General features: G+C 44.6%; 1 protein-coding gene across 2 annotated transcripts in view; it reads left to right on the top strand.

The window, feature by feature from the left end:
* map3k21 (mitogen-activated protein kinase kinase kinase 21) overlaps positions 1 to 25,919 on the top strand; it is a 99,565-nt gene that overhangs the window by 69,931 nt on the left and 3,715 nt on the right. Inside the window, exons 4-10 of one of the 2 annotated variants that reach the window (XM_059648737.1) lie at positions 8,335 to 8,510; positions 10,067 to 10,307; positions 13,274 to 13,396; positions 20,614 to 20,736; positions 21,968 to 22,121; positions 22,546 to 22,646; positions 24,862 to 25,635. In XM_059648737.1, the coding sequence (XP_059504720.1) occupies positions 8,335 to 8,510; positions 10,067 to 10,307; positions 13,274 to 13,396; positions 20,614 to 20,736; positions 21,968 to 22,121; positions 22,546 to 22,646; positions 24,862 to 25,635 (1,692 nt within the window). The remainder of the gene's footprint in view (positions 1 to 8,334; positions 8,511 to 10,066; positions 10,308 to 13,273; positions 13,397 to 20,613; positions 20,737 to 21,967; positions 22,122 to 22,545; positions 22,647 to 24,861; positions 25,636 to 25,919) is intronic. The other variant, XM_059648738.1, reaches the window with a different exon arrangement.

The raw sequence follows: 25,919 nt of genomic DNA, 5'->3' as shown, positions 1-25,919 counted from the left end.
ATCCGTGGTTGTTAGATGTCCACCTACCATGGTGGAGTGATCAGCAAACTTGTAGGTGGCGTTCATTCAGAATTTGGCAACAGAATCATGGGTGGACAGGGAGTACAGTAGGGGGCTGAGGATATATCTTTGGGGGACTTCAGTGCTCAATGTTATTGTGGAGGAGGTGCCGTTGTATACCTTCACTGATGGTGGTCTGTGGGTCCGAAAGCTGAGGATGCAGGTGCAGAGGGCAGAGCCAAGGCTGATCTCAAAAGTTGGAGACCTTGATCTATCAGGAATAATGGTGTTCAAGGCGGAAGCTGTAGACTATGAGCAGGAGTCTTACATAGGTGTCCTTGTTGTCCAGATTTTCCAGGGATGAGTGCAGGGTGAGGGATATGGCATCCTCTGCGGATCTGTTATGTCAGTAGGCACATTATAGGAGATTGAGACAGGTTGGGGGACTGGAGTCGATGTGGGCCGTGACCAGCCTCTGGAACCACTTCATGATTGTGGAGGTCACAGCTAATGGGCAGTAGTCATTAAGACACTCCATATGCTTTCTTAAGTACTGGGGCGATGGTGGTCTTGAAGCAAGTGGGGACTTCAGCTTGGATGAGGGAAAGGTTGAAGATGTCGATGAATACTCTGTCACTTGGTCCGCACAGGATCTAAGTGCTTGTCCAGGCTTTCCTTGGGTTGACTCCCAGGGTGACCAGTCTGACATCTGCAGCGGTGACAGTGGGCACAGGTGCTGGCATTCTGCTCAAGCTGAGCATAGAAAGCATTGAGCACATCAAGGAGGGTTCTGTCTTTGTCTGCTATCTTGCTCTGCTTTATTTTAAATCCTCTAGTGTTGTTTAGGCCTCACCACAGGTGGTGGGGGCCTGTCTGGTTGATTTGGGCCCCTAACTTGGTCCGGTACTGCCTCTTGGCATTTTTTTTTCCTTTATGTGCATTCACAGGATGAGGGCGTCGCTGGCCAGGCAGCATTTATTGCCCATCCCTAATTGCCCAGAGAGCAGCTAAGAGTCAACCACATTACTGTGGGTCTGGAGTCACATGTAGGCCAGACCAGGTAAGGATGGCAGTTTCCTTCTCTAAAGAACATTAGTGAACTAGATGGGTTTTCTGACGATTGACAATGGATTCATGGTCATCATTGGACTGTTAATTCCATATATTTATCGAATGCAAATTCCACCATCCGCATGGGGGCGTTTGAACCCAGGTCCCCAGAACATTATCTGGGTCTTTGGATTAACAGTCCAGCGATAATACCATTAGGCCATCACCTCCCCTTCAAACCATCACTGATGGCTTTGGGAAGGTTGTATCTGGATCTTGTGTATAGGTCTGGGACATCTGACTAGAATGCTGCACGTCTGGTCTACAGCAGGGAGTGGATTTCATGATTTATCCAAGGTTTCCATTTGTGGAACTCCCACATTGACTTAATAAAAAACTGAAAGAACTGCGGATATTGTAAATCAGGAACAAAAAGAGTAGTTGCTGGAAAAGCTCAGCAGGTCTGGCAGCATCCGTGAAGGAAAAAATCAGAGTTGAGGTCCAGTGACCCTTCCTCAGAACTGATGGTAGCTGGGGAAAGGTTGATTTATATGCAGAAGACAGGAAAGGGGGTGGGTAAGGAGTAAATGATAGGATAAAGGATTGAGCCCACAGTGAAAGAAGAGCAGTTGGATAGACAAAGGAGTTGTTAATGATCTGGCTGGGATGGTGAAGAACTGTTAATGGGGACTGTTTGTGGTTAACAATTGCTAGTGCGTAATGGCAGGCTATGCAATAACAAGGTATGGTTTCCGGGGTAGTGGGCTAGGACATGGAAGAGTTCAGGCCTGAAAATTATTGAACTTGATATTGAGTCTGATGGGCTGCAGGGCCCCAAAGTGGAAAATGAAGTGCTCTTCTTCCAGCTTGTATTGAGCTTCACTGGAACACTGCAGCAAGCCTGAGACAAAGGTGTTGGCCAGGGAAGAGAGTGGTGTGTTACAGCGGCAGGCAACAGAAAGCTCACGGCCTTTTTTGTGAATAGAACATAGATGTTCTGCGAAGCAGTCACCCGTTCTATGCTTTAAAGTGCAGGTAAAGTGTTGCATCACCTGGAAAAGTATGCTTGAGCCCTTGAATAGTGTGGGGCTAGGATGTAAATGGACATGTTACACCTTTGCCAGTGCAGGGGAAGGTGCATTGGGGCTGTGGGGGTGCATGTTGGGAGTGAAGGAAGAGTGGACCAAGGTTTCCCGGAGGTCATGGTCCCTGTAGAGGGCAGACAAGGGAAGTGAATATGTCTGCTGGTGGCATCTCGTTGGAGATGGTGGAAATGGCATCTGGTGATCTTCTGGACATGGATACTGGTGAGATCGTAGGTAAGGGGAAGGAACCCTATTGCTATTGCGGGAGGGAAGAGAAGGGGTGAGGACAGAAGTGCGGGAAATCGGTTGGACACTGTTGAGGGCCCTGTCGACAACAGTGCTGGGGAATCCTCGGTTGAGGATATTTTGGAGGCTCCCTTGTTGAAGTCGGCCTCATCGGAACAAATGTGATGGAGACGATGGAGCCTTTACAGGAAGCAGGGTGCGAGGATATATAGTCTAGGTAGCTGTGGGAGTCAGTATGTTAGTGGCCAGTCCCCCTCCACTGACACCCTCATCCGCTTAGCTGAACTCATCCTCACCCTCAATAACTTCTCTTTCAATTCCTCCCACTTCCTACAGACAAAGGGCATGGCCATGGGCACCCGCATGGGCCCAAGCTATGCCTGCCTCTTTGTAGGATATGGGAACAGTCCTCCTTTGGCACTTGCACTGGCCCTAAACCCCACCTCTTCCTCCGTTACATTGATGACTGTATCGGAGTCACCTCGTGCTCTCATGAGGATCTCAAACAGTTCTTCCGCTTCCACCCCAATGTTAAGTTCAGCTGGACTATCTCTAACACCTTCCTGGACCTTTCTGTTCCCATCTTGGGCAACCACCTAGAAACCAATATCCATTTCAAGCCCACCGACTCCCACAGCTACCTAGATAACACCCCCTCCCACCCACCTCCTGCAAAAATGCCATCTCCTATTTCCAATTCCTTCCCATCTGCCACATCTCCCATCTCGGATGTCCTCGTTCTTCAAGGGCCGCAACATCCACCGCCCTCGATCGTGTCTCCCACATTTCCAGCAACTCATCCCTCGCGCCCCATCCCCGCAATAATAACCAAGAGAGATTCTCCCTCGTCCTCTCGTGCCACCCCACCAACCTCCGGATCCAACACATCATCCTCTGACGCTTCTGCCATCTGCAATCCGACCCCACCACCCAAGACATTTTTCCCTCCCCTGCTTTGAGGGACCAGTCTCTCCGCGACTCCTTTGTCCGCTCCACACTCCCCTCCAGCCCCACCAGACCCAACACTTTTCCCTGCAACCGCCGGAAGTGCTGCACCTGCCCCCACATTACCTCCCTCACCCCCATCCCAGGCCCCAAGAAGATTTTCCACATCAAGCAGATGTTCACCTGCACATCTGCTAATGTGGTATACTGCATCCACTGTACCCATTGTGGCCTCCTCTACATTGGGAAAACCAAGCAGAGGCTTGGGGACCGCTTTGCTGAACACCTCCGCTCGGTTCGCAATAAAAAGCTGCACCTCCCAGTTGTGAACCATTTCAACTCCCCCCACCCATTCTTCTGACGACATGTCCATCCTGGCCCTCCTGCAGTGCCACAACGATGCCACCTGAAGGTTGCAGGATCAGCAACTCATATTCCGCTTGGGAACCCTGCAGCCCTATGGTATCAAAGTGGATTTCACAAGCTTCAAAATCTCCTGTCTCCCCACCGCATCCCAAAACCAGCACAGCTCGTCCCCGCCTCCCTAACCTGTTCTTCCTCTCACCTGTGCCCCCTTCCCACCTCAAGCCGCACCCCCATCTCCTACCTGCTAACCTCATCCCGCCCCCTTGACCTGTCCATCCTCCCTGGACTGACCTATCTCCTCCCTACCTCCCCACCTACACTCACCTTTACAGGCTGCATCCCTGCCTCTTGTCTGTCTCCTCTCCACCTGTCCTCTATCCATCTTCAATCCTCCTCCCCCTCCCTCCCTTTTTATTTCAGAACCCTCCTCCCCTCCCCCACTTCTGATGAAGGGTCTAGGCCCAAAACGTCAGCTTTCCTGCTCCTAAAATGCTGCTTGGCGTGCTGTGTTCATCTGGCTGCACACCTTGTTATGTCGGGTTCTCCAGCATCTGTAGTTCCTATTATCTTTGATTATGTTCGTTGCTTTCCAAAGGCAGTAAGAACTATAGATGGATTCAGTGAATGGAAGGCTAGTTTGTGTGATGGATTGGGCTATGCTTATAACTCTCTGTAGTTTCTTGGGGTCTTGGGAAGAGCAGTTGCCATACCACACCGTGATGCATACAGATAGGTTGCTTCCTGTCTTGCACCTATAAAAATTGATAAGTGTCTTTGTGGACATGCTTAATTTCCTTAGCTTCTTGAAGAAGTAGAGATGTTGTTCTTTCTGAACTGTTGCATTGGTGTGGATGGATCATGACAGGTCGTTGGTGATCATCACTGTCAGGAACTTGGCGTTTTCAACCATCTCCACCTCAGCACCATTGCAGACAGGGGCATTCCCTCCCCTCTGCTTCTTGAAGTCAATGATCAGCTCCTTTGTTTTGCTGATGTTGATGGAGAGATTGTTGTCTTTATACTATGTCGCTAAGCATTCAATCTCTTTCCTCTGTTGTATCTTGTTATTGTTTGAGATCTGATGTACAATGGTGGTGTCTTCAGCAAACTTGTAAATGGAATCGGGGCAGAATTTGGCCACATGGTCTTGACTATATGAAGAATATAGTCGGGGGCTGAGTATGCAGCTTTGTGGGGCACCTGTGTTGACGATAATAGTGCCGGAGTTGTTGTTGCCTATTCTTACTGATTGCTGTCTAGTTGAGGATCCGGTTACAGACAGGGGAGCCAATGTCTCGGAGTTTAGAGATGTGTTTGTTTGGAATTGTGATGTTGAAGGCAGAGCTGTAGTCTGCAAGTCAGAGCCTGATGTAGGCATCATGATGTATGTAGGACCAGGCAGATAGCGTATGTTGTGGACATGTTGCATCGTTAGGCAAACTGCAAAGGATCAGGGCAGTTTGGTAGGCTGAAGTAGATGTGTTTCATGACTAACCCCTCATAATTACGGATGTCGAAGCCACCATGCAATAGTCATTGAGGCACAGCGCATGATTTTTCTTTGGCACAAGGATGATGGTGGTTTTCTTGAAGCAGGTGGGGACTTCAGATGTAGTAAGGAGAGATTAAAGATGTCTGCGAACCAGCTGGTCTGCAACTGTCTGAATGCACAGCCAGAGACTCATTCCGGACCACTCTCTTTTCGTGGGTTCACTCTCAAGGAGACCAATCTAAAGTCTGTGATGGTAACCATAAGTACAGGTGCATCCAAGGCTGTCGGGATAGGTGATACCTGGTTTCCACTAGTAGGAGAGACGACTGGAGGGCACAACCTCCAAGTGAAGAGGTAACCCTTTAGAATTGAGATGAGGCGAAATTTCATCAGCCAGAGAGTGGGTGGTGAACCTGGTTGGGGAATTGGCCCCAACTAAGTGACACATTAGATTGATACAGATTTTTGCCAAAACTCAATGAGAAAAGGCAATATGATTGTACAGCAACAAGCTGCAACAGCGTAAAACCCCTTGCATTGTGTGTCTTGGGCACTGTTTCATTCGATGTATCTGTACTGTAAGTGGAGCACAGCACCCTTTCATGCTTCATTCTGTATTCAACCTAATTGATTTGCACTGATTTTTCTCTATTTTATTCACTCATGAGACATCACCCAGCATTTATTGCCCATCCCTAGGAACCCTTGAGAATGTTGTCATGAGCTGCCTTCCCGAACTGCTGGAGTCCATGTGCTGTAGGTTCAATGCTGTTGGGGAAGAAATTCCATGATTCTGACCCAGTGACTTTGAAGGAATGACAAAATATTTCCAAGTCAAGTTGGTGAGCGACTTGGAAGAAAACTTGCAGTTGGGGATGTTCCCATGTACCTGCTGCCCTTGTCCTTCCAAGTGGTAGTGATTGTGGGTTTGGAAGGTGCTATCTAAGATCATTGAATTTCTGCAGTGCATCTTGTGGGTGGTGCTCACTGCTGTGACTGAACATCTGTTTGTGGAGAGAATGGATTTTTGAAGACATGCCAATCAAGCAGAGATTGTGAGAACTGCCGATGCTGGAGGCTGAGATAACAAGGTGTAGAGCTGGATGAACACGGGTCCAGGACAGCATCAGAGGAACAGGAAAGCAGATGTTTTGGGTCTAGACCCTTCAGAAATAGGGGAAGGGAAGGGGATTCTGAAATAAATAGGGAGAGGGAGACGATGAGGGAAGGTGGATAGAGGAACAGACAGGTGGAGAGAAGATGGATAGGTCAAGGAGGTGGGGATGGAGCCAGTAAAGTTGAGTGTAGGTAGGGAGTTGGGGTGGGGGTTGGTCAGTTCAGAGGGAGTGGCAGGTGAGTGGGAGGGAAGACGGACAGGTCAAGTAGGCAGGGATGAGGCTAGTAGGTAGGAAATGGGGGTGATTGGTCAGTGAGGTGCGAGGAGTGGATAGGTGGGAGAAAAGACTGACAGGTCAAGGAGGCGGGGATGAACTGAGCTGATCTTGGGATGAGGTTGGGGTTGGGGAGGTTTTAACACTTGTGAAGTGTTCCCAAGTGGAATATGAGGTGCTGCTCCTCCAACCTTCGGGTGGCATCGTCGTGGCACTGGCGGAGGCCTAGGATGGACATGTCGTCCAATGAGTGGAAGGGGGAGTTGAAGTGGTTTGCAACTGGACGGTATAGTCGTTTGTCAGGAACCGAGTGTAGGCACTCCACAAAGCGATCCCCAGCCTCCGCTTGGTTTCTCTGATGTAGAGGAGGCCATATCGGGAACAGCGGATACAGTATACCACGTTACCAGATGTGCAGGTCAAGATCTGTTTAATGTGGAAGGTTTTCTCCGCGCCTGGGGTAGAGGTGTAGGGGCAGGTGTAGCACTTGTGCACTTGCAGGGAAAAGTGCTGGAGGTGGTGGGGCGAGTGGGGAAAGTGGAGTGGATGGAAGAGTCACAGAAAGAGCTGTCCCTCTGGAAGGCAGATAAAGGTGGGGAGGGAAAAATGTCCTTGTAGTAGGGTCAGATTGCAGGTGGCAGAAGTGGCAGAGGATGATGCGTTGAATCTGGAGGTTCATGGGGTGATAACGTGAGGACAAGGGGCATTCTGTCTTTGTTGTTAGCAGACTGTTTTCTCCTAGGTAGTGTCAAGCTTTTTGAGTGTTGTTTAAGTTGCATGCATCCAGGCAGATGCAGAGTATTCCATCACATTCCTGATTTGGGCCTTGTAGTTGGTGGAGAGGCTTGAGAAGTTGGAAGGTAAGTTACTCGCTGTAGTATTCATAGCCACTGTATTTACGTGGTTAGTCAAATTCAGTTTCTCTTCACTGGTAACCCCAGTAAGTTGATGGCAGGGTTTCAGTCATTGTAACATTGTTGAATATGTCCTGGGGCAACGGTTCGATTGTCTCTTACTGAAGATAGTCATTTGACTGATATAAGAGTTACTTGCCATTTGTCAGCCCAAGCCTGGATATTGCCCGGGTCTTGCTGCATTTAATTATCTGAGGAGTCACAAATGTTGCTGAACACCGCAATCAACAGCGGATATCTCCACTTCTGACCTTTATAATGGAGGGAAGATCATTGATGAAGCAGTTGAAGATGACTGGGCCTAGGACACTAACCTGAGAAACTTCTGCTGAGATGACTGACCTCCAACAGCACAGCTATCTTCTTGTGTGCCAGGTGTAACTTCAAATAACAGAACTTGATTTCCATTGATTTCAGTTTTGCTAAGGCTCATTGATGCCATACATGGCTGAATGTGGCCTTGATATCAGGCAGCCATTTTCTCTTCACTTGAACTGCAGCAGTTTACCTGCAATGCACCTCCTGCAAATTTTATGCATGAAGTAAATTTTAGAAGATAAGTTGGATTAAAGAGAAAAAAGCAGCCAGAACTTTCAGTCCTGATTGTTTCTACTGACTCCGAGAGATTGTGAGCCATGCTGTGAGGTTCTCTTGGATTAATAGTCCGACAATCAGCACTACCAAGCCGCAGATGAAGTGACCACTTAGGAAAAAAGTTTCAGAGGGTTGCCAGTGGCTGCACATGTACAGGAAGTGTTGATGCTTTCAGTAAGGGGAAGAAAATTAGAGAAAAGGAAACAGTTTTTATAAAAAATTTTGATCCAATAATCTGTTGAAATTTTCAGAATGTTGGGATCAGGATCCTCACGTCCGTCCAAATTTTGCTACCATTTTGGAACAACTCACTGCTATCGAGGCCACAGTCATAACAGACTTACCCCAGGAATCATTTCACTCCATGCAAGATGATTGGAAAATGGAAATACAGCAAATGTTTAATGAGCTGAGGACAAAGGAAAAAGTGAGTTTTTTTTAAAGTTTCTTTGTGCTTTGCACTTTGACAAGACTTCAGACATGTATAGTTCCCGTCGTAAGGCACATCTGGAACAGAGACTGGATTGATGGTTCACAGCAGTGGCTGAGAGAGCACTGTAATGTCAGAGATGCTGCTGTCCAGGTAAGAGTCCGAGACACACTCTGTCTATTCAGTTGAGGTAGGTGTCAATAGATGACTCTATTTAATGAATAGCGATAAATTTTCCTGAAAGTCCAATGTTTGTTCTGAAATTCTCTCCAACCCAAAAAAAAGCCGTTCAGTCTCCTCTTGTATACATGTGAAGCTTATTCTTAAAATTCATAGAAATACTGGTGCACTTTATGGGTCAGAACATATTTAAATGTGGCCTTTTTTTAAAACTCAGAGATAATGAGAACTGCAGATGCTGGAGACTCCGAGATAACAAAGCGTGGAGCTGGATGAACACAGCAGGCCAGGCAGCATCTTGGGAGCACAAATGCTGACGGTTCGGGCCTAGACCCTTTTTACTGCCCACCTGTAGCATCACCATTCAGTCCTGCTGACAGCTGAAATTATTGTCATTCTCATATGCTTTATGAAGTTTACTCCAGAATCTCTTGAATTGTTCTACAGTTCAGTTCCAATCTGAATGAGATTGGAGTTGCATTGACTCTAAATTCTCATTGAGAGTTTGGGAAATCCAATGTCAGTGATATGATTAAAGTGCACTTATAATTGGGTGAAGTTTCCATTCATTTCTCGAGTGATGTAATACTTCACAGTAGATTTAGGATCATAAGTCTGTTAGACCGTAAAAAATAAGAATAGTAGGCTGCTCAGCCCCTGCTCCACCATCCAATAGGATCAATTTGGAAGTAATATGTTAGCATAGTTTCTCATTTATTAATATTATTAATAAGTACAGTGACACAAGTGTTGGAAATATTTCAGACCCTTGGTCCTGCCTACCTGTGCCCTGGAAACGCCTCAAAATCAAAATATGTAATCTCATATTAATCCCTATATGGTCTCAGTACTATCTCTGAAATGTCCTTCAGTGGTCTAGACACCCAAACCTGAAATCTTGCTCCTCAGACTGTGACCTTTTATCACATGTCACAACCCCTTTCACATACATGCACTCACGTGAACATGCAGACATAACTTTAACCACCCATGTTGATGGTGCGTTTAGCTGTCTAAATCCCACCCACTCTATAATGAACTTCCAAAAACCTCTTCTCTGGATTAAATCTCTCCATAAAACCTACCTGCAACTAAATGTATGATCACTCTTCCAAATACCTCCTATGGTTTGGTACCTGTTTATTATGTGAAGTGCCTTGGATTTTGACATTCTCCTAATTAACGTAAATTTAATGGATCCAACAATGTCTTTTGAGATGGTGTACGTAATGCAAATAAAAAGTACAAAGACTACTGAAACGTTTTGAAGAAGGTAGAAGATTTTAATCATCATTTTCACTGATCATGTGCTTTATTGTGATCTGGTTCCAAACAATCCCAGACTTGTAGCTTTGTTCTCTTGTGTTTCCTAGGAGTTGCGATCACGAGAGGAGGAGCTGACGAGGGCAGAGCTCCAGCAGAAGTCCCACGAAGAGCTGCTAAAGCGACGGGAACAACAGCTGGCAGAGCGGGAAATTGATGTGTTAGAGCGTGAGCTGAACATTCTCATCTTCCAGCTGAATCAAGAAAAACCAAAAGTGAAGAAAAGAAAAGGCAAGTTCAGGAAAAACCGGCTAAAGCTAAAAGATGGAAATCGAATCAGTTTGCCTTCAGGTATGGAGTTACAAACTATGATGTCTGGATCTGCACACAGGAATTACTCATGCCAAGCCAAATTGAAACTTCAGGCTGATGCAAATGTGTACTGAGAAATGTATTTAAATTAAAATCCATGCAGCAGTTTTTGGCCAATGCAGAGTTGAATCTTCTTACGTATGGGATCAATCACTGGACTGTTCAATCCTGATTACTGTTCAGTGAACTTTGCTGGATGTAACGCTTATTTGGATTTTGGGTGAGAACAGAGTGAATTTGTCAGCAGTCAAATAGCCTGCCATCACTCACTCAGTCTTCTCTATCTCTTGTCACCTTCTGCATGACTAATATTTTGCTCCACTGAAAACTGGACCTGGTCCTTTCCAGTCCTTTAGCCCTTTGCTTTTGGTCTTCTAACCATCTGTCCTTGTAGCAACATTCATTTTCTTCATCTTACGTAGGTATCTTGCACAGGAAAAGTAACTTAAGAGATGTAAATCCCAATCAGTCCATGCTAACACTAATGCTTCACGTGCACCTTGCTCTATTTTTCCTTATCCATATCACTATTGTATCAATTTATTATATCCTTTTGTTATATGCTTAAACAGGTTGCTTTTTTATATGCTTAAACAGGTTCCTCTTAAAAGCATCTTTTGTAATTTTAGCACTTGCTGTGCTAGGATATTCCACATTGTCACCATTCTTTGGAAAAAGACATTTCTTTTGAGCACCCTATCGGATTCCTAAATTGTTGCTTACTCTGGATATGATATCTTCTCCACAAAAGGAGTTCTTCTGTAGCCACTCTACTAAAGCCCTTCGTAATTTTCAAGATTTCTATTAGGTCACCTGTCAGTTTCTGTTTTACAGGAGAAGGGGGATTCAGCTTGTCAATTCTTTTTTGCAGTTAAATTTTGCAACGTTTAGCCCAAATCTGAACATCTGTGTTAATATCAGTACCAAATTCTCACTAAAATTTCACAATTCTTCACATGGAAAAAGCACTGCTGGCACCCTACAACAATCCAACCATAACTTAGATGCCATATTTAGAATTCTTTCTCTCAGGCCGTTCTTCTAGCCTGTTGGTATCTCAGTTTTGGCTTCTGTTTACCTCTATTGCCAAATTCACTGTAACTCAAATGCGAACTGTATCCTAAATACAATCATAGTTTAATCTCTTGTGTATTTTTTAATCCTCTTTTTAAAGCTGCATTATGACAATATTTAACACTTAAAGTAATGCCAATTTGATTACTACCTTTATTAGTTCTGGAAATATGTCAATGACATGAAGTCTTAGCACCAAGCATCGATTTAAAGGTTCAGCATAAATTCTGTGCTTTTCAGTTCTGTTCCTTTAAAAATTAATCTTAATAGACTAGATTAGATTCCCGACAGTGTGGAAACAGGCCCTTCAACCCAACAAGTCCACACCGCCCCTTGACACATCCCACCTAAACCCATCCCCCTATAACCCAAACACCCCTGAACGCTGTGGGCAACTTAGCATGGCCGATCCACCTAGCCTGCACATCTCTAGATTGTGGGGGGAAACCATTAACCACATCAGAGATAATGGGAACTGCAGATGCTGGAGATTCCAAGATAATAAAATGTGAGGCTGGATGAACACAGCAGGCCAAGCAGCATCTCAGGAGCACAAAAGCTGACGTTTCGGGCCTAGACCCTTCATCAGAGAGGGGGATGGGGGGAGGGAACTGGAATAAATAGGGAGAGAGGGGGAGGCGGACCGAAGATGGAGAGTAAAGAAGATAGGTGGAGAGGGTGTAGGTGGGGAGGTAGGGAGGGGATAGGTCAGTCCAGGGAAGACGGACAGGTCAAGGAGGTGGGATGAGGCTAGTAGGTAGCTGGGGGTGCGGCTTGGGGTGGGAGGAAGGGATGGGTGAGAGGAAGAACCGGTTAGGGAGGCAGAGACAGGTTGGACTGGTTTTGGGATGCAGTGGGTGGGGGGGAAGAGCTGGGCTGGTTGTGTGGTGCAGTGGGGGGAGGGGATGAACTGGGCTGGTTGAGGGATGCAGTGGGGGAAGGGGAGATTTTGAAACTGGTGAAGTCCACATTGATACCATATGGCTGCAGGGTTCCCAGGCGGAATATGAGTTGCTGTTCCTGCAACCTTCGGGTGGCATCATGGTGGCAGTGCAGGAGGCCCATGATGGACATGTCATCAAGAGAATGGGAGGGGGAGTGGAAATGGTTTGCGACTGGGAGGTGCAGTTGTTTGTTGCGAACTGAGCGGAGGTGTTCTGCAAAGCGGTCCCCAAGCCTCCGCTTGGTTTCCCCAATGTAGAGAAAGCCGCACCGGGTACAGTGGATGCAGTATACCACATTGGCAGATGTGCAGGTGAACCTCTGCTTAATGTGGAATGTCATCTTGGGGCCTGGGATGGGGGTGAGGGAGGAGGTGTGGGGACAAGTGTAGCATTTCCTGCGGTTGCAGGGGAAGGTGCCAGGTGTGGTGGGGTTGGAGGGCAGTGTGGAGCGAACAAGGGAGTCACGGAGAGAGTGGTCTCTCCGGAAAGCAGACAGGGGTGGGGATGGAAAAATGTCTTGGGTGGTGGGGTCGGATTGTAAATGGCGGAAGTGTCGGAGGATAATGCGTTGTATCCGGAGGTTGGTAGGGTGGTGTGTGAGAACGAGGGGGATCCTCTTGGGGCGGTTGTGGCGGGGGCGGGGTGTGAGGGATGTGTCGCGGGAAATGCGGGAGACGCGGTCAAGGGCGTTCTCAATCACCGTGGGGGGGAAGTTGCGGTCCTTAAAGAACTTAGCGAACAAGGGAGTCACTTCATTTCCTTATTCATATACATGATATGTTGTTGGTCTGAAGAATTCAGAAAACTAGTCAAGCATAACCTCTATTGATTGATCCTGGTGTTAAATTGGTGCTCTAAGTTGTTAGTATTTCAACAATGTAGTATTGGATCATCTTCAGTGTTTTGATTTTTTTTTAACATTGATAGATTTTCAGCATAAGATCACTGTTCAAGCTTCTCCAACTCTCGACAAAAGGAAAAGTTTGAATGGCAGCAGTTATAGTCCACCAAGCAGCCCTACCATTATCCCAAGACTAAGAGCTATACAGCGTAAGTGCAGTGCTATTTCCATCAATCTTGTATGTTATAATGGTTTTGTACTACTTGCTGATTTAAGACAGTTGACAAAGCAAAGATTGAAACTAATTCCTTATTTGTTTATTTATCCCCGTGTGAAATCTTTCTTTATACATGCATCAGGATTTTTAGTTTTGTTCATGGCATGAGTATTGCTGGCGCAGCCAGTATTTATTGCCCATTTTTAATTTTTAATTTTGAAAAAGCTGGCAGTCCATATTTTGCAGGGAATGCGCAATGCCTAAATGATCTCAGGATGTTTGTAAAGCTTCAGTATGATTTGTGTGGGCATTCTTCCTCAGTTTCACATTTTCCACCAAAATCTTACGTTTCATTTCGCAAGATGGACATGACTGCCCAACAAGATCTTGGATGCAAGGTCCAAGCATCCTTCAGCATTAGACCCACGTTTGATCAAATCCTTATTTCTGGTATTAGCCTAACACCCGGAACCAAGTGGACTGACACACAGGGATTGAGTTGTCAGCAGTCTTTAAAGCTGATGGCTGATTGGAAAATGGCAGCATCTGAAATAATCTTAGTAGATGAGGGCACTTAAACTTGCTTCTCTATTGATTCGGATGATTTCAGTCTGGAGCAATAAATAAACCTCTGCCCTGAACTAGGACATCAGACAATCTCCAAATGGCACTTGAGAGGGCTAAAAGGGGCCATGAAATGACCTTGGCAAAGAGGATGAAGGAGAATCCCAAGGCTTTTCATGCATATATAAACAGCAAGAAGCTAGGGATTGGATTTATCCGTTTAAGGATAAAGGAGGAAATTTGTACATGGAGCCAGAGTGTGTGGGTGACGTCCTTAATGAATATTTTGCATCAGTGTTCACAAAGGAGAATAACATGGTGGATGGTGAGTCTGAGAGGGATGTGTTCTAGGGCGTGTTTGTATCTTGAAAAGCATCAAAGTAGACAAACGCTCAAGACCTGATGGGACCTGTCCCAGAATACTGAGGGAGGAAATTGCCGGGTCCTTGTACAAAATATTTGCTTCCTGTTTAGTCACAAGAGAAGTGTCTGAGAACTGGAGAATAGCCAACTTTGTACCTTTATTTAAGAAGGACAACAGGGATTATCCATTAAATCACAGGCTGGTGAGCCATAATTAGTGGTAGTTATTGGAGAAGATTCTTAGGATTTATTCACATTCCTAAAAATGTAGACTTGTTAGCAACAGGCAGTGTGGCTTTGTGTGGGACAGGTCTTGTGTCTCAATCTTTATTGAGATTTTTGAGGAAGTGACAAAGCTGATTGAGAGCAGAGTGATGGATGTTGTCTCTGTGGACTTCATCAAGGCCTTTGACAAGTGCTTTCATGATAGGCTGATACAGTAGTTACCTGGGATCCAGGATGAACTGCTAAAATGGATACAGAGATAACAAGGTGTAGAGCTGGATGAGCGCAGCAGGGCGAGCTGCATCAGAGGAGCAGGAAAGCTGAAATTTCAGGCATAGACTCCTCTCAAGGGCTTGGCCTGCTATGTTCATCCAGCTCTACACCTTGTTATCTCAGATTCTCCAGCACCTGCAGTTCCTACTATCTCTGAAAAATGGATACAGTACTGGCTCAGTCATAGATGTAGAGTAGCAGTGGGAGGGTGTTTTTCTGACTGGAAATCCTGTGTTCACAGGAATCAGTGCTGGGACCCTGTTGTTTGTAATATGGATAAATGATTTGGAAAAGAATGTAGATAGTCTGATTAGTAAGTTTGCGGATGACACAAAGGTTGGGGGAGCTGCAGATAACAAGGCGTATTCCCAGCGGATACAGCAGGATAGCAGTAGATATTGTTTGCTTGCACTTCAGTAAAGACTTCGACAAGGTTCCACCTGGTAGACTAATTAATAAAATTGGTTCACAAATGAGAGTCATGTTCAGTTTGCCAATTAGATACCGAAAGAGGCTTAACGGCAGGAGACAGTGATGGTTGAGGGTTGCTTTTCAGACTGGAAGCCTGTCACCAGTGGTGTTCCATAGGGATTGGTTCTGGGCCCTTTTGTTTGTTATTTATATGAATGATTTGGATGAGAATGTAGAAGGTATGGAACCATAGAATCCCTACAGTGTGGAGAGGGGCACTTCGGCCCAACAAATCCACACCGAACCTCAGAGCATCCCACCCAGACCGATCCCGCTATAACCCACCCCCCTATAACCCACCACATCTTTGAAAACTACAGGCAATTGAGCACGGCCAATCCACCTAGCCTGCACATATTTGGACTGTGGGAGGAAACCGGAGTACCCAGAGGAAACCCACGCAGACACGGGGAGAATGTGGAAACTCCAAACAGACCATCGTCCAAGGGTGAAATCGAACCTGGGTCCCTGGTGCTGTGAGGCGGCAATGCTAACCACTGAGTCACCGTACCATTTTTAGTAAGTTTGTGAACGACACCAAAATTGGTGGCATTGTAGGCAGCAAAGAAGGTTTCCTAAGATTACAAAGGGATCTTGATCAAATGGGTCGATGGTATTGCATTTTGGTACAACAAACAAGGGTAGGGCTTATACAATTAATGGTAAGGCTTGGATAGTGTTGTAGAACAGAGGTACCGAGGGGTGCAGGTATACAGTTCTTTTGAAGTTTGCAGCACAAACAGACGGTGGTTAAAAAGGTGTTTGGCACACTTGTCTTCTTTGTTCAGACCTTTTGAGTATAGGAGTTGGGAAGTCGTGTTGAGGTGGTACAGGATATTGGTGAGGCCTCTTCTGTAATACTGTGTCCAGTTCTGGTCGTCCTGCTCTATCCCCCCCCGGCATTTTTTATCCCCCTGTCCATGCACCTCTTTCAGGTCCCCCTCAGCCGCCTTTGCTCTAAAGAAAACAACCTGAGCTTATCCAGCCTCTCTTAGCAACATCCAGGAGAATCTGCTCTGCAACCCCTCCAGTGTTATCACCACCTTCCTATAGTGCGGTGACCAAAACTGTAAAAGGTCCCAAATGACCATAGAATTGCTCTCTCATTAGAGAGGGACAGATGATGATTTTGACATTTTCTGTTCAATCTGTTCAAAATTGTTATTATACACCTTTGGAGCAGATAGGACTTGAACTTGTGTGTCCTGGCTCAGAGGCAGGGACACTACTACTACTGCACTCGGGAGCCCTCCAGCAGTAGTTTAACCTCAAGGTCACCACACTTCAGGTTAAGAGAGACCTTGAGGAGTTGAGAACTTGATGGTATGGGAATTCAATCCATACTGTTGGCACAATTTTGTATCTCAAACCAGCCATCCATCCAACTGAGCTATGCACCCCACTCCTGGACATAGAACATTGGTGTGGCCACAGCTGAAGTAATGTACAACTCCAACGTAATCTCCCCACTCTTGTAATCTATGCCACAAACGATAAAGGCGTGAAACAAAAACAAAGTTGCTGGAAAAGCTCAGCAGGTCTGGCGGCATCTGTGAAGGAGAAAACAGAGTTAACATTTCGGGTCTGAGGAAGGGTCACCTACTTTATCATCTCCTGACTTCCTCCTTTATCATGTGTGTGTGTGTATATATATCTCAAATCAGGTATTGGTTAGCTTAGTTGGCCTTAAGGCTATTTTGAAATGTGGAGACTGTAAGGTCTGATTTCATTTCCTGCATCAGCTGAGATTACCGTGGAAAAAAATCACCACCTCCTCAACCCCTCTGCTTACTTGAGATGTGTGACCCTAAGGTTAAACCACTAACAGTCGTGTCTGTCATGAGAGTACAGTTCCACGGTCTGATAAGACCATGGCACCTTTTATATTTATATCACAAACAATGGGAGACCCAGCACTGATCCCTGTGGTATGCCACTGAACACTGGCCTCTAGTCACGCAAACAGCCTTATACCACCACCCTTTGTCTCCTACCACTAAGATAATTTTGGATCCAACTTGCCAGGTTACCTTGGATCCCATGTGGGAACTTGCCAAAAACTTTGCTGAAACAAATATAGACTACATCAACTGCACCACCTTCATCTACACGCCTGGTCACCACCTCAAAAAATTTAATCAAATTTATTTGGTAGATGATTAGTTCCACAACATCATTACCATGATTATCTTTCAATTAATCAGTGAACTGAAGTTTCATCAGCTGTTGTCCCTTGCGCATTAGCCTGGCTGTCTGGATCATGCGTTCAGTGACACTACCAGTATGCCACTATCTCCGCTATGATGAGATTAGGACTAGGATTCCGTGGCCAGTGCATGGATCATGCATCACAGAGGCATGCTAAATTTTGAAGAAGCAGCAGAGAATGGCTGATATGTAGATAGGCCAACAAGGGGCGAAGCCACATTAGATTTGGTACTGGGTAATGAGTCTGGCCAGGTGTTAGATTTGGAAGTAGGTGAGCACTTTGGTGATAGCGATCACAATTCTGTTATGTTTACTTTAGTGATGGAAAGGGATAGGCGTATACCACTGGGTAAGAGTTATAGCTGGGGGAAAGGCAATTACGATGCGATTAGGCAAGATTTAGGGAGCATAGAATGGGGAAGGAAACTGCAGGGGACGGGCACAGTAGAAATGTGGAGCTTTTTCCAAGGAAAAGCTCCTGTGTGTCCTAGATAAGTATGTACCTGTCAGGCAGGGAGGAAGCTGTAGAGTGCGAGAGCGGTGGTTTACGAAGGAGGTGGAATCTCTGGTCAAGAGGAAGAAGAAGGCTGATGTCAGGATGAGATGTGAAGGCTCAGTTAGGGCACTTGAGGGCTACGAGGTAGCCAGGAAAGACCTAAAGAGAGAGCTCAGAAGAGCCAGGAGGAGACATGAGAAGTTGTTGGCGGATAGGATCAGGGTAAACCCTAAGGCTTTCTATAGGTATTTAAGGAATAAAAGAATGATGAAAGTAAGATTAGGCCCAATCAAGGATAGTAGTGGTAAGTTGTGTGTGGAGTCAGATGAGATAGGGGAAGCGCTAAATGAATATTTTTCAATAGTATTCACTGCAGAAAACAACAATGTTGTCGAGGAGAATACTGAGATACAGGCTACTAGACTAGGTGGGATTGAGGTTCACAAGGAAAAGGTATTAGAAATCCTTCAGAGGGTGAAGATAGATAAGTCCCCTGGGCTGGATGGGATTTATCCTCGGATCCTCTGGGAAGCCAGGGAGGAGATTGCCGAGCCTTTGGCATTGATCTTTAACTCATCATGGTCTACAGGAATAGTGCCAGATGACTGGAGGATAGCAAATGTGGTTCCGCTGTTCAAGAAGGGGAGTAGAGACAACCCTGGTAATTATAGACCAGTGAGCCTTACCTCAGTTGTTGGTAAAGTGTTGGAAAAGGTTATAAGGGATAGGATTTATAATCATCTAGAAAAGAATAAATTGATTAGGGATAGTGAGCACGGTTTTGTGAAGGAAAGGTTGTGCCTCACAAACCTTATTGAGTTCTTTGAGAAGGTGACCAAACAGGTAGATGAGAGTAAACCGGTTGATGTGGTGTATATGGATTTCAGCAAGGCGTTCGATAAGGTTCCCCACAATAGGCTATTGTACAAAATGTGGGGGAATGGAATTGTGGGAGGTATAGCAGTTTGGATCGGAAATTGGCTTGCTGAAAGAAGACAGAAGGTGGTAGTTGATGGGAAATGTTCATCCTGGAGACCAGTTACTAGTGGTGTACCGCAAGGGTCAGTGTTGAGTCCACTGCTGTTTGTTATTTTTATAAATGACCTGGATGAGGGCGTAGAAGGATGGGTTAGTAAATTTGCAAACGACACTAAGGTCGGTGGAGTTGTGGATAGTGACAAAGGATGCTGTAAGTTGCAGAGCTGGGCTGAAAGGTGGCAAATGGAGTTTAATGCAGACAAGTGAGAGGTGATGCACTTTGGTAGGAGTAACCAGAAGGCAAAGTACAGGGCTAATGGTAAGATTCTAAGTGTAGATGAGCAGAGAGATCTCGCTGTCCGTGTACACAGATCCTTGAAAGTTGCCACCCAGGTTGACAGGGCTGTTAAGAAGGCATACAGTGTTTTAGCTTTTATTAATAGAGGGATCGAGTTCCGGAACCAAGAGGTTATGGTGAAGCTGTACAAAACTCTGGTGCGGCCGCACTTGGAGTATTGTGTACAGTTCTGGTCACCGCATTATAAGAAGGATGTGGAAGCTTTGGAAAGGGTGCAGAGGAGATTTACTAGGATGTTGCCTGGTATGGAGGGAAGGTCTTACGAGGAAAGGCTGAGGGACTTGAGGCTGTTTTCATTAGAGAGAAGAAGGTTGAGAGATGACTTAATTGAAACATATAAAATAATCAGAGGGTTAGATAGGGTGGATAGGGAGAGCCTTTTTCCGAGGATGGTGACGGCGAGCACAAGGGGGCATAGCTTTAAATTGAGGGTGAAAGATATAGGACAGATGTCAGAGGTAGTTTCTTTACTCGAAGTAGTAAGGGAATGGAACACTTTGCCTGCAACGGTAGTAGATTTTCCAACTTTAGGTACATTTAAGTCGTCATTGGACAAGCATTTGGACGTACATGGAATAGTGTAGGTTAGATGGGCTTGAGATCGGAATGACGGGTCGGCACAACATCGAGGGCCGAAGGGCCTGTACTGTGCTGTAATGTTCTATGTTCTATGTCTGTGCGATTGAGGATCGGAACTTGAACTTTTAGAGAAAGGGACAAAATTGCCACAGATTAACAAGTTGCAAAAACCTGTATTTCTTTATTCTTTTGTGGGTTGTGGACAGTGCCCAGCAAGGCCAGGATTTGTTGCCTGTCAAGAAATGCCATTGAACTTACTGGTTTGATAGGCCATTTTGGAGGGCTGTTAAGAGCCAAACACATGTCGACCAGAAACAAAAAACAATCTTACTGGACAAACTCAGCAGGTCTGAGACATACAATGGATGGTAGTTATCATGGTCATAGTTTAGCATCAGCTAGTTTTATGTTCCTGATTTGTGTGTTGAATTTAAATTCCATCAGCTACTATCATGAAATTTGAACATCGGAGCATCAGCCTGGGCCTCCTTGATTAATCGTCCAACGGCATTACCAGTTTGCCATGGCCCTCAGTGCTGTATTGTTTCTGTTACAAGTGATTATTGTTAATTGCCTTTCTAAATATTTTTCTTAAGGACCTACAGACAAATAATGAGCTTCAAATTCTGCTTAACCTAAAACAGACAGCTTTTTCCACTCCACCACCCTCTCCTATTTTGTTTATTCTCCTCAGTGAGCTCCAAAACAGATGCAATCAATTCCATCGGCCACCGCAACAGTATATATGTATACCACCAGGATGTCGATATCGCAAGTGAATATACAAGCAAATCCCTGTGTAGGGCTAAGACAAAAGGCAAGGCTTTTGTGTTAAATTATCAGGAGACAATACATCTTTGTACCCCATATTGCACTGTTCAGCGGTGTCCTTTTTCAAGCATTCAGACCAGTTCCTTCAGATATGTTATGTTTTCGATAGTGTTTGGCCATTCAGTCAGTGGGGATCATTTTGCCTGCTTGTTAGTGTCAAATGAGTGACGGCGATTCAACAGCCCATTTTTCATATCTCTCTCAATCTCTCTTTCTATTGGCACAAAACCAAAATCTCTCATCTCCTCCCTTTTCCTCATGCAGTCTGAACATGTCAGTTTGTCGTGACCTAATTGACTTTCAAGGTGAAATGAACAATTTAGCTTGTCTCCCCTCAGTTCTGTCAAGATACTAGATAGCACTGGTTCCTCCTGCCACCCTCAAAACATAACCAGTCCTTGGAACGTCAAGCTGCCTCCCTGTGGTGGCTGTCTGTCTAATACTAAGTTGTTATTGACAATTTTCCGGTCCTAAACTGAATTCAGGCATAGGTATCCATGCAAGGTGAAAAAGTGGAACAAAATGTCATTGATATTAATTATTAAAATGTTCACTTAAATTCTTCTCACTGTGTGCTAAATACTACTTCCACATGGTTTAGTTATTTTAATAAATGTATTTATATTAGCCCTCTTGGGTGATGAAGGTTTGGAATGATCTACCAAGCAAGTTAATGGAAACAAAAAGAAAATTGGGGTTAATCAAAGTAAAATTAGATACCATTTTGAAAGTTAATGAGATGAATGGGTTAAATGAACTGACCTTTCTTCATCCTTGACTCCACTTCTTTTGAAGTGAATGTTTTTATATTTTGGCAGCCTGACTCTGGGGCACTCACCACTGAACAGTGCATTTATGACTAAATCTGCCTGTTGTCAGACATCTGTCAACTGACAAACTGATCCAACTATTCCCCTTGTCAGCGGGTTCTGTTCCAGTCACCAGTGGTCTGCTGCTACAACTTGGCTCTTCCTTCTCTGCTCTTGGGTCTATTTAGCAATCATTGCAGTAAAATGTTTTAACTTCTGGGTCATTTCTGGTCGGATTTTGTGGCTTTCATGATCTGTTGCTTTGTGTTGCCTGATTGAGCTTTTTTGCTTTGTATTTAATTTTATTTCCAGCTGACAAACACTGTGACCGTGCAGGGGTGAATTCGCGTGTTCTGTACACTCTTGGATTACTTGTAAAACATGTAATTTTTACTGTGCTTTGTACAGTTACCCTTGATGAAAGCAATAGGACCTGGGGTAAAAGCACCATATACCGACAAGAAGATTATGATGAAGAAGTGCAGAAAGCTTGCAAAAAGAAAGGGCGAACTTGGGGACCTAGTTCTATGCAAACAAAGGAGCGGGCCAGTTGTGAGGAAAGGTAAGTCCTGAAAGGTTGGGGAGGGTGATGGTTATACCATGCGGCCCAACATGCACATACTTTAGATTGGGCATCACAGAATAGTGAGTTTAGTTTGATACCACAAACTCTCTCTCAAACCATCTCATGGCCTTACTGTGAATTACTGCATGTCTCATTCTTTTCGAACTCAGCTGCCTGCTGGTCTGTTTTAGAATGCTGCAGAAAAGCGATAGGCCCTGACTGAGCTTCAATTTATTCCTACTCCACCACCTGGATTTCCTATGAGCACGGCTGTGTGACCAGTCATGGATTAATATTGCCTTCATTTTTGTGGTACATGGCATAGCGTGCGGGTGGTGGGGAAAATAGAGGAAGGGAGGGTGGAAAATAGAACATAATAAAAAATACGATTGTATAGAATTATTTTTGTTTTAAATTTTAGGACAAGGCCTTTATCAGATGGAAACAACCCATGGTCTACAAGTTTGTTGAAGACTCCAACTTTACCTCTAACTTCAGTTTTTGCAAATGTTACTGACCATGGTATGAATTTTTACCGAACTTGTTAAACATTTTACATTCCATTAGTAATTTAATCAGCTACTTGAAATCAGTAAAGAAAAATCATGATTCATAAATGTAAATGGAAATAAAGACTTGAATATTTTATCACCAGTGGATATCTCAGAATGTTTTACAACTATCTTTGAAGTGTAGTTGCTGGTGTCATGGAACAAACCTGAAAACTAATTTGCATGCAAGAAATTCCCATTCACAGCAATGTGACAGTGTCTAAATAATCAGTTTCTGTGATGTTGGCTAAGGGATAAATATTGGCCAGGACACATTAGGATAGTTGTTCTGCTCCTCTTTGAAATAATGCTGTAGGATCTTTTACATTCACCCAAGTAGGGAGATGGAGCATTGGTCTAATCTCTTATCTGAAAGAGAGCAGCTTTGACAATGCAGCACTCCGTCCAGTACAGGACTGTAGCGTTGGCCTCAATTTGTGTGTTCAAGCCCTGGAGTGCAATAGTGCAACTTGAACCTTAACTCGGAGATGAAAATTCTCTGAACTGAGCCATGTCTGACACAAACAGATGATACCTTATGAATGAAACCAATGTAGAAAGATGGCAAAATTGTGGACCAGTTTCAATTCACAGTTAGTAATCTGTCAGTTGGAGGAGATAGACTTGGTGTTAATACTATAGGCTTTAGAGGAGTTTGCAGGCTTCTGCTCTTCGTTGTGATTTATATGATTGTCCAAATGTAAAAATCCTCTGTCTCTCTCACATGGACATTATTCTTAACGGAGCCTTTTGGGTCAACACTTGGATTAGATGCAGGAGTAGGCCGTTTGAAACTTTCAGCCTGCTCCATCATTTAGTGGGGGACCCCTATTTTTTAAGGGCAATTATATTCTTTCTTCAGTAAGGATACCAGAAGTCCAGAAGCAGTTAATAAGGGGCCTGCCCAGCTGCAATAACACTTCTTCTGTGCTTTGATATTCTGCTCCCATAAGATCGTACAACATAAAAACAGAAATAGACCATTTCATGAGATGGCTGATCTAATACCCTTCAACTCCACTTTCCAACCTTTTTTCCATAACCCTTGATTCATTTACAGACTGAAAATCTGTAAACCCTTACAATAAATGCCAATATTCCATTCACCTTCCTAAGCACTTGCTATATCTACATTCTAACTTTTGTGATTCATATACCTGGTCCCTCTGTAACCTTGAGTTCTGCAATGTTTTTCCAATTAAATAATACGTGGGCTGCTTTGTCCTGGATGGTGTCAAGCTTCTTGAAAGTTGTTGAAGCTGCACTTATCCAGGTAAGTAGGGAGTATTCCATCACACTCCTGACTTGTGCTTTGTATATGGTGGATAAGCTTTGGGGACTCAGTAGGTGAGTTACTCATCACAGTTTTCCTGTCCTCTGACCTACTCTTGTAACCACTGTTTATGTGGCGAGTCCAGATGAGTTCCTGATCAATGGTAATCCCAAGGATGTTGATAGTGGGAATTCACTGATGGTAACACCTTTGAATGTCAGGGAGTAAGTCAAATATTCTTAGGTTTTTTATGTCTTCCATGGTGAGGGCAGACATAAGCTACCTCTTCAACGCTTCTGCATTTCCTTGTCTCCCATTTTTAGTTTGCCATTGTCATCTTCTAAGGAACCAACACTCAATTTACTTGTATTTTTAAATACCTGTTGGAAGACTTAATGTATTCATGTTTGTAGCTAACATTCTCTCATTTTATTTTCTCCCTCAATATTTGTCATTTTTAAAAAATAGTTTGTCCAATCTTCTGACCTAACTCCAATCTTTGTGGCATTGCACAATTTTTTTCTTCAATTTGATACTCTCACTGACCTATTTACAGATGGTCCATTGTTGTAACATCTATGTTCCTTCAATGGAACATATTTATCTGTCATATCTTATGGAATACCTCCTGAAATTTCTGCCACTGTTTCTTTACTGTGCTACCTTTAGGTGAGAACCAGCCAAACTGACCACATAGCAGAGGGAATTCATGGGCCAAACCCTGTCTGTGCATCTCATAATATTGATAAACCTCTTCTGCACCCTCTCCAAAGCCTCCACATCTTTCCTGTTATATGTTGACCAGAATTGAAAGCAATACTCTGTGGTCTAACCAAAGACTTACAAAGCTGCAATATACAAATATGAGGGGTTCTGGTTGAGGTAGTGACCTATCTGATTGTTTTCCCAACAGGGAGCACTTCTGAACAGACACGAGCAACTGAAGACTATGAAAATCGACCAAAGCAGTCCAAATTACCTAACCAGGTGTATATTGATCTACCTCTTCGTAAAGATCATCAGGGAGAGGGAGATGGTGACAGTGAAAGTCAGGAGGAGGTGACACCAGTCAGTTCAGCCAACAGCACCCCACAGGTCACTCCCACAAATAGCCTGAAGCGATTAACACAGAGGAAGAAAACTGATATGGTATTATACGGGTGTGCTGTGCTGCTTGCATCTGTGGCCTTGGGATTTGATGTCAGAGAAGTGAATAAATCACAGGTTCCAGAGGAATTTGAGGTCAAAGAGGAGAAGAAGAAAAAAGAGGGCCTCTTTCAGAGAACCAGCAGGTTCCGCAGAAGCACAAGTCCTCCCAACAGGACCGTATCCAGGAAGGAAGAGACTAACATTCCCTCACTAAATTCCCACGCTGTTAATCTCTTGTCAGTGTCTTCCATTTCCAATTCCACAAGGTCCTTGCTCCGATCAGACAGTGAGGATACATCCATTTATAACATGCCTGGCACGCCAAACAGTGTCATCCATAGACCAGAATTCTTGACTGACAATCCTCCAAATGGCTCTGTGAATGGAGTACACAAGGATCTGGATGAATCTCCTTTGTCGGACTCAGACGCACCAGTTTTTATGTGTCTAACTGAATCCAGTGCGATGCCAGCAAAGGGAGCTGCTAACCCCAGTATAACCTGCTGTGGCCAGCTATCATCAGAAGAAAGTCCAGCCAGTAAGTTTTTTTTCCCCTCTGTCTTGTCCAAGGTCACATTTCCAACCACGTGTCTTTCTTAGAATCCTTTGACCTGGAAGGCTGTGCCGTGAATGAGGGGATGTCGATTTACATTTTGAATTCCCTGAAATGCAACTGATTTCAATTGCACCAATTGCCAGTTCATAACAATCAGAGGTCAGCATACATTTCTCACTCAGAGACAGAAACCTCCCTGTAGGAGTGATATTCCGTAAAGGCGTTGTACTTCTGTAGAGTACTTGAGTGGAACTTTTGACTAAATA

This window comes from Stegostoma tigrinum, chromosome 9 (assembly GCF_030684315.1).
Source record: "Stegostoma tigrinum isolate sSteTig4 chromosome 9, sSteTig4.hap1, whole genome shotgun sequence".
Taxonomy (NCBI): Eukaryota; Metazoa; Chordata; class Chondrichthyes; order Orectolobiformes; family Stegostomatidae; genus Stegostoma; species Stegostoma tigrinum.
Note: the sequence above shows the minus strand (reverse complement) of the source record. Positions and strands in the feature narration are given on the sequence as shown.